Here is a 7,721-nt window from a genome sequence, read left to right on the forward strand (position 1 = left end):
TAATTATATATGGATTTTTTTCCCGAATACATATATTTATTTAAATCATAGGAAATACTTCCGCGGCTTTTTTTAATAATAATTTATTAAGAATATTTAATATTAATATTTCAATCGTGCAAGAAACCAGCTTTTAGAAATCGTGTACATTACATTGCGTTATGATGCAACTGCATACATCGTGCAAATGTTCAAAACGATACTATCACTACATCGTGAATCATCATGTACGCTATACGGTCACGTGGCGATCTGTCAAAATAGGCAATCTCATTCAAAAATGGCGCCGCGAGCATAGACTTCCTCCGTTTAAATTATCAAGAGATAAATCGCTCTCTCGTCTCGGAATCGTCGTGTATTGCGGCAAAAGTTTTCCCATCGACATTATTTCGACTTTATCGTCAAATAAGGTCAAAAAAACAGCGAGAAATAATGACGCAAGAATCGAAAATAACGTAAAATACGCGAGATGCCGGAAGTGACGATGTCGTGACGCGTCCACATGATGAACAATAAGTGGATTATCGATCGCGTATAAAAGCCAACTGCGTCGGCATCGCTTCGACAAACGACAAGCAAGCTTCGACGACGTCGTATCGACAGCAACAAGTGTAGATATTTCGTCATATCGCGACATTCTTTCTCTTCTCGGGAGAAATTTTTGACGTTTGACGAGATTCGTGAACGTAGTGAGAACGAGATACGACGATGGCCACGTTAAGCTACAAAGCGTATCTCTTGGACGAGGACAAAATATGGGAACCCACGGAAACGCGCAGATTTGGCATCGACGCTGACGTTGCGATGAATTTCGTATATCTGCGCGAAAAACTGCAAAGCATTTTTCCGGATCTGCGAGGAAAGAACTTCACCGTTACTTGGAGAGGTAACTATTTCCCTTGTCTTTCTTTCGTCTTGATGGCATGCAAAAAAAAAAGATTTAGTAATGCTAGCTGTTGACCTGATGTTTACCAACTGTGTGTCGCGAAGGAAAGATAAGCAATTAATTCTCCGAACTATTATCTCTACTCTTATTATCTCTATACTCTACTTTTATTATCTCTATACTCTTTTAATAATATTATCTTTTATAAATACAAAGTATTAAAAATATTTAATAGTACAATAGTACTAATAGTACAAGCTAATAGTACTAATAGTATTATAACTATAAATAAATGACTAAAAAATTATGTAAAGTTTAAAATAGAGAATTGTTTTTACAATGTTTAAATAATATATCAATTTTGATTTCTCTCCTGTTTATTAAATGGATCATATATACTTAATAGTGGTAAGAGAAAGTGCTATATAATTAACGTAACATTATAAAAAAATTAATTTATCGTAATACGATTAATATAAGAAGCTTTATATACTAAATAGAAATTAAAATGCTACATATGTTCTTCTCAATCGACTAAAACCATCTGTTTAAATCACCTTTTATACTTAGATGATGAAGACGAGTCCATTACAATATCAACTAATGAAGAGCTAGAGATTGCATTGGAGGAGATGGCTAAAAATAACATCTATAAACTGTACATTACAATGCATCACAATGGGGACCGAGATACTAGAGGGATAAACATACCAAATATAGAAAAAATATTACATCCTGGTGTAATATGTGATGTGTGTGAGAAAAACATACATGGTTTCCGCTTCAAGTGCATGCAATGTTCGGATTACGATTTATGCAATGAATGCATGACGCTGGGCAATCATCACGACCACTATCTGATTCGTATGACACAGCCAATTAACTGGTCGAGTCGTGATGGTCGCCGACTTGCTCATAACATGCGGAAATTCTTGAAGAAGACGGCACAGCACAAGGACGACGAGCGCAGGTGCCCGCACAGGAGCAGTAGTAAGCGAGGCGGCTGTCCAATGTTCAACATGACAAGCGGTAAAGTTGGCTCTTTTGAACCATCCATTATAAACTCATTGGCGGATTTTGTAATAGACATATGTGCTGCTCCATCAGATGAGAGTCATGAGCAGAAGCGATCCAAGGAGCAGCACAGGGACCCATCCGCTGAGGCTGCTACCGAGGCAACGGAAGACTCACAGGAGGCGACCAGGCACAGTTTTTCGCAATTGTTGAAAATAGTCGAGGACAATCTTTCCAATATTTCACAATTCTTGGATCCACTCGGCATCAATGTCACTGTAATGACCGACAAAGATTCCACCAGGAACAAACCCACCGAGGCCAAAACTAGCACACAAAAACCCGAAAATGGTGCATCTTCATCGGAGGATTCTACTAAGAAATTCCCAGGTGAAGGAAAGAAATTGCATAGTGAAACCGCAAGTACCACAGGTGAGAAAACTGCTTCTTCGACGAGCACAGATGTGACATCAGCACAGAAGAAGCCAACAGCAACTTGTGCCGAACAAGCGGCCGAAGCCGAGGAATGGACGATAGTGCAACCTCAGAATGAGAACCACAACATCAGCCGCACACCTTCTACTTCATCCTCATTGAATGAGGCTACAGCTAAACAGGTACACTTCGCATATATATAAAAAAAATCATAATAATATATAGAAACATGTTGAATTATTCAAAAATGTAATTAAAAAATATAATACAGAAAACATAAAATATATAATCAATATTACTTTTAAATAAAACTACACAATTACAGAATTAAAGAGAAAAGCATTAAGAGAAATATATATAATTTTATATATACATACATACATATATATATCTGAAGAAATAGTGACAAAAAAATATGTTATTATATTATATATTGTGTTATATGTATCACGTGTTCAGAATACCTTATTATACAGATTACACCATCCGCGCCAGCAGCAACTGCGGCAGAACCAGAGAAAACAGAGCCTCCAAAGCAGAACATCTACCCATCCTTACCTAAAGAAGTAAAGAATGAGTTCTATCATCCAAATCCCAAGATCCAAGAAGCTGTAACAGCGATGATGGCGATGGGATTCTCCAATGAGGGTGGATGGCTCACTCATTTGCTTGTTTCAAAAGATGGAGACATCGGCAAGGCACTAGATGTATTACATCCGGTACGCCATCATTAAAAAAAACAAAGCTAAAATTTTAGTTGATGATAGTTTATGTGCAATAATGAGTGGCAAAGGTAACTATTAACATAATCGATAGCTGATGATAGTTTGTTACTAATATTATTCTTTAATAACACACTCTTTATGTTAAATTTATTTTATATTATTTAAGTTAATGCACATAATTTTATTTTGGAAAATTAAATTATTTTGTTTCATGTTTTTTTTTTATTGCTAAATTTATGATGCACTCACATACTGAGCAATTTTATTTTAAAGAATTTGAGCAATATATATATATGTATATATATTGCTTTATATATATTATAACGTTATAACTTCTTTTTATATTATATATATATTAAAATAAATACTTTAATGGTGACTGTGTCTCATATTACATATTATTACTAATATATTGTATTACTACTAATTGCATTTTATGTTAATAAACTGACACAAAAAAAAAATATTTTTTGCTTAAAAATCTTCCAATTACCCCATAAGATCTAAAATAAGATTGGAAATAGTTTTATAATTTTAGTAAAAATCAAAAAAAGTGCTAAAAGCTTTATTATAATTATATCCATGTTCAAACAATTACCTTTATAAAAATTTACATTGATCCATTAAAACGAACGGATTTCTATTAGTGATTAGTTCTAATTCTCTCTGACTACTAGCTGTTATGTTCCTGATCCATTTGCGATCCTTATAATACTCTATCATGCTATCGAATTCTGCGATGTTGTAATCATCAACTAAAACGGGTACAAAAGGATCCAAGTGCTCGAAGCCTTCTTTGCCAAGCAGATATCTAGGAAAGTAGGATTCTCGTCTATCCTGAAAATAAAAATTTTAACCTGCATTATTATTTAAATGTAATCTTCCAAATCTGTATTTTGATATTTAAATATTTTTCATATTTTTATTTGAATAAAGAACTATATATACAATTCCTCGATGCATTATTATACATACCTTATTTGCCGTTTGGTCTACTGTTATTACGACTGCACCATTACACCAATCACTTTTCGTGATATCAAAAAACGGTATCGCCAATGATACTTGCTTAGGCAGAACCATCGCTTTATTATCATCGCGGATACGCGTATGACTCGATGTAAACGCATTGAATCCATCTATCATGACTATTGTCTTACACTTTCCGGCTGTACTAGCGAGTTTCAATTCTCTTATAAGCGCGTCTACTACGCCACAAGCGTACTTGATGCGATTCAAGCCAAACTCTACGAGTTCCAAGATAGGTGTACCTTGCAAAGTCGTTTCGCGTTGGTTCCACACATAATCTTTCGACGTTTTCAGCTGTAAAACGAATATACGATTAGCATAACCGACAAAATGATGTCTCAGAATACACGTACATCCAATTGCGAAAGCAGTTTTGAATTTTGAGATTTGAAATGTTTCAACCACAATCCAGCATCAATCGGTAGATCCATGCAGCCTGGGGACAGCACTGACGTCGCGACTTCCTTTGTATCCTTAAACCAATGTGCAGCTGAAGAATACACAGCAATTATAATAACAGCAACACACCAAGATGAACTATAATATATCATTTACTTTTAACAATAACATACCCCAATATATATGAACAAGCACATATCTCTGCATAAAGGCATAGTGCAATATATGACTTAATGTAATACTTTTTCCTACTCCAATCTTTCCATCTATTTATAATACTGTTAAGGTTTTCTTTTTATGTTAAGCCCAAAAATTTGTTACAAAATATTTATAGTTCTTTGTAATATGTATATAAAATCTGTAAAACTGATATAACCACTGAAATTATAAAAGATAAAAAGAAAACGAATAGAGAGAACTACTCCCTAATGTTACACCATAAAGTTATATTATTGTTTATCTCTATGCATGTTTTTCAAAGGATACATAACACATTTACTAATATATTGTATTACTACTAATTGCATTTTATGTTAATAAACGGACACAAAAAAAAATATTTTTTGCTTAAAAATCTTCCAATTACCCCATAAGATCTAAAATAAGATTGGAAATAGTTTTATAATTTTAGTAAAAATCAAAAAAAGTGCTAAAAGCTTTATTATAATTATATCCATGTTCAAACAATTACCTTTATAAAAATTTACATTGATCCATTAAAACGAACGGATTTCTATTAGTGATTAGTTCTAATTCTCTCTGACTACTAGCTGTTATGTTCCTGATCCATTTGCGATCCTTATAATACTCTATCATGCTATCGAATTCTGCGATGTTGTAATCATCAACTAAAACGGGTACAAAAGGATCCAAGTGCTCGAAGCCTTCTTTGCCAAGCAGATATCTAGGAAAGTAGGATTCTCGTCTATCCTGAAAATAAAAATTTTAACCTGCATTATTATTTAAATGTAATCTTCCAAATCTGTATTTTGATATTTAAATATTTTTCATATTTTTATTCGAATAAAGAACTATATATACAATTCCTCGATGCATTATTATACATACCTTATTTGCCGTTTGGTCTACTGTTATTACGACTGCACCATTACACCAATCACTTTTCGTGATATCAAAAAACGGTATCGCCAATGATACTTGCTTAGGCAGAACCATCGCTTTATTATCATCGCGGATACGCGTATGACTCGATGTAAACGCATTGAATCCATCTATCATGACTATTGTCTTACACTTTCCGGCTGTACTAGCGAGTTTCAATTCTCTTATAAGCGCGTCTACTACGCCACAAGCGTACTTGATGCGATTCAAGCCAAACTCTACGAGTTCCAAGATAGGTGTACCTTGCAAAGTCGTTTCGCGTTGGTTCCACACATAATCTTTCGACGTTTTCAGCTGTAAAACGAATATACGATTAGCATAACCGACAAAATGATGTCTCAGAATACACGTACATCCAATTGCGAAAGCAGTTTTGAATTTTGAGATTTGAAATGTTTCAACCACAATCCAGCATCAATCGGTAGATCCATGCAGCCTGGGGACAGCACTGACGTCGCGACTTCCTTTGTATCCTTAAACCAATGTGCAGCTGAAGAATACACAGCAATTATAATAACAGCAACACACCAAGATGAACTATAATATATCATTTACTTTTAACAATAACATACCCCAATATATATGAACAAGCACATATCTCTGCATAAAGGCATAGTGCAATATATGACTTAATGTAATACTTTTTCCTACTCCAATCTTTCCATCTATTTATAATACTGTTAAGGTTTTCTTTTTATGTTAAGCCCAAAAATTTGTTACAAAATATTTATAGTTCTTTGTAATATGTATATAAAATCTGTAAAACTGATATAACCACTGAAATTATAAAAGATAAAAAGAAAACGAATAGAGAGAACTACTCCCTAATGTTACACCATAAAGTTATATTATTGTTTATCTCTATGCATGTTTTTCAAAGGATACATAACACATATTTATTAACAGGCCTTGTATAGTCAGTCTGATTGAGGTAAGATATAATCTCAATCGCAGGTTGCCTGACCATTATCGAGCATTCTTGAAATGTGGTGACTTGTTTCATAAATATTTTAGGTATGCCGCCATACTCAAAGATTTGCTGTTGAATATCTATCGGTACTGTATATAATCTGGCGAGGTGGTCTGCATTATGATTAACTGGATTGTTTTCAGCTGTGCGAAATGAGCATACTTGACTTGTATGCTCATCTTTTACTTCCACAGCTGTGCTAAATTTTCTGCCATGAGTTTTCTGTATTCTTCTCACGAATGAATCTAGAATCACATAAATATACTTGCTCCATGTTGTCATAATAAATGTTACTTTACTTCTTAACGTTACTATCATCAGTTATACAGAACAGATTAATCGTATTGGCAAAAATTGTAACTACCATTATATGTGCAATCCCGTAATTGAATGATCTATTGTTAATGAGGAATACAAAGAATATTGATAGAGATAAAATCTTACATAAACGCAAAGACATCGTGTTGTTATTTCGTTTAGAATGCGCTGCTTGCCCTCGGATTCTTTTCCGCAATTCCTTAGGTTAAGTAGTTAAGGTTATAAGATCGAAATCGATGTGTGTTTTCTCTCACTATATCAATACGATAAAACTTATACTTTTGATGGTTTCAACACTTGCACATAATTAATATTTAGTATTAGTAGGATTGCGGATCGTTTCATTTTCAGAATATGAACAGGTATAAGCTATAAGCTTTGCTAAATGTAGCATGTGGATGTCAGGGACCCCCACTTCTTGTCACTTGTCACATGACCGATTTTATCATCGGCGGATCGGGCGGAAAATACGCGGACGCGGATAGCAGATGCACAGTCTCATTCATCAGTCTGGATTGATTTGGATTCTCTGGATGGATATATGAGTATGAGTGATATGCAGTGAGTATGTGAGATTGTGCATTTTAGTTTCTTGTTTCAAATATTAATTTCGATATGTGATTCGTAGAAATAATTACGTTATTGTGAATAATTTAATATTTAATATTAATAAATTAATATTAATTATAATTTAGGCAGTGAGTATGTGCATTTTAGTTTCTTGTTTCAAATATTAATTTCGATATGTGATTCGTAGAAATAATTACGTTATTGTGAATAATTTAATAATTTAATATAATAAATTAATATTAATTATAATTTA

The 7,721-nt window shown here is 33.6% G+C and overlaps 3 protein-coding genes across 6 annotated transcripts; 1 reads left to right on the top strand and 2 right to left on the bottom strand.

The window, feature by feature from the left end:
• The first annotated feature begins 541 nt into the window (after positions 1-541).
• LOC115245957 (sequestosome-1) lies at positions 542-3,287 on the top strand. 2 transcript variants are annotated; one of them, XM_029824486.1, is made up of 4 exons: positions 542-886; positions 1,457-1,915; positions 1,994-2,517; positions 2,812-3,287. In XM_029824486.1, the coding sequence occupies exons 1-4, from the start codon at positions 709-711 to the stop codon at positions 3,067-3,069; spliced, it is 1,419 nt and encodes a 472-aa protein (XP_029680346.1). In that variant the 5' UTR covers positions 542-708; the 3' UTR covers positions 3,070-3,287. The 2 variants fall into 2 exon arrangements, with proteins under 2 accessions (XP_029680346.1, XP_029680345.1); XM_029824485.1 differs by having other exon boundaries at positions 1,457-2,517.
• Positions 3,100-4,925, bottom strand: LOC115245960 (28S ribosomal protein S29, mitochondrial-like). Of its 2 annotated transcripts, XM_029824490.1 has the most exons (5): positions 4,662-4,925; positions 4,443-4,579; positions 4,036-4,383; positions 3,659-3,897; positions 3,100-3,563 (listed from the first exon to the last, which is right to left on the bottom strand). In XM_029824490.1, the coding sequence occupies exons 1-4, from the start codon at positions 4,693-4,695 to the stop codon at positions 3,661-3,663; spliced, it is 756 nt and encodes a 251-aa protein (XP_029680350.1). In that variant the 5' UTR covers positions 4,696-4,925; the 3' UTR covers positions 3,100-3,563; positions 3,659-3,660. The 2 variants fall into 2 exon arrangements, with proteins under 2 accessions (XP_029680350.1, XP_029680349.1); XM_029824489.1 differs by lacking the exon at positions 3,100-3,563 and having other exon boundaries at positions 3,599-3,897; positions 4,662-4,924.
• A 140-nt stretch (positions 4,926-5,065) lies between these two features.
• On the bottom strand, positions 5,066-7,428 carry LOC115245958 (28S ribosomal protein S29, mitochondrial-like). 2 transcript variants are annotated; one of them, XM_029824488.1, is made up of 7 exons: positions 7,025-7,428; positions 6,496-6,825; positions 6,183-6,275; positions 5,964-6,100; positions 5,557-5,904; positions 5,180-5,418; positions 5,066-5,084 (listed from the first exon to the last, which is right to left on the bottom strand). In XM_029824488.1, exons 1-6 carry the CDS (start codon positions 7,038-7,040, stop codon positions 5,182-5,184), a joined length of 1,161 nt encoding a protein of 386 aa, XP_029680348.1. In that variant the 5' UTR covers positions 7,041-7,428; the 3' UTR covers positions 5,066-5,084; positions 5,180-5,181. The 2 variants fall into 2 exon arrangements, with proteins under 2 accessions (XP_029680348.1, XP_029680347.1); XM_029824487.1 differs by lacking the exon at positions 5,066-5,084 and having other exon boundaries at positions 5,120-5,418.
• Between the last annotated feature and the right edge of the window lie 293 nt (positions 7,429-7,721).

Source organism: Formica exsecta, unplaced genomic scaffold (genome assembly GCF_003651465.1).
Source record: "Formica exsecta isolate Colony F162 unplaced genomic scaffold, ASM365146v1 scaffold138, whole genome shotgun sequence".
Taxonomy (NCBI): Eukaryota; Metazoa; Arthropoda; class Insecta; order Hymenoptera; family Formicidae; genus Formica; species Formica exsecta.

What these genes read in the sequence shown, in the direction of transcription:
- LOC115245957 (XM_029824485.1), top strand. Translation starts at nt 709, where the DNA reads ATGGCCACGTTAAGCTACAAAGCGTATCTCTTGGACGAGGACAAAATA. An exon ending in CTTCACCGTTACTTGGAGAG is followed by an intron (nt 887 to 1,456) that starts GTAACTATTTCC and finishes TTTTATACTTAG; the next exon opens with ATGATGAAGACGAGTCCATT. An exon ending in ATGAGGCTACAGCTAAACAG is followed by an intron (nt 2,518 to 2,811) that starts GTACACTTCGCA and finishes CTTATTATACAG; the next exon opens with ATTACACCATCCGCGCCAGC.
- LOC115245960 (XM_029824490.1), bottom strand. Translation starts at nt 4,695, where the DNA reads ATGCAGAGATATGTGCTTGTTCATATATATTGGG. An exon ending in GCTTGTTCATATATATTGGG is followed by an intron (nt 4,580 to 4,661) that starts GTATGTTATTGT and finishes TGTATTCTTCAG; the next exon opens with CTGCACATTGGTTTAAGGAT. An exon ending in TAGACCAAACGGCAAATAAG is followed by an intron (nt 3,898 to 4,035) that starts GTATGTATAATA and finishes TTTTATTTTCAG; the next exon opens with GATAGACGAGAATCCTACTT.
- LOC115245958 (XM_029824488.1), bottom strand. An exon ending in AACTGCTTTCGCAATTGGAT is followed by an intron (nt 5,905 to 5,963) that starts GTACGTGTATTC and finishes TTCGTTTTACAG; the next exon opens with CTGAAAACGTCGAAAGATTA. An exon ending in TAGACCAAACGGCAAATAAG is followed by an intron (nt 5,419 to 5,556) that starts GTATGTATAATA and finishes TTTTATTTTCAG; the next exon opens with GATAGACGAGAATCCTACTT.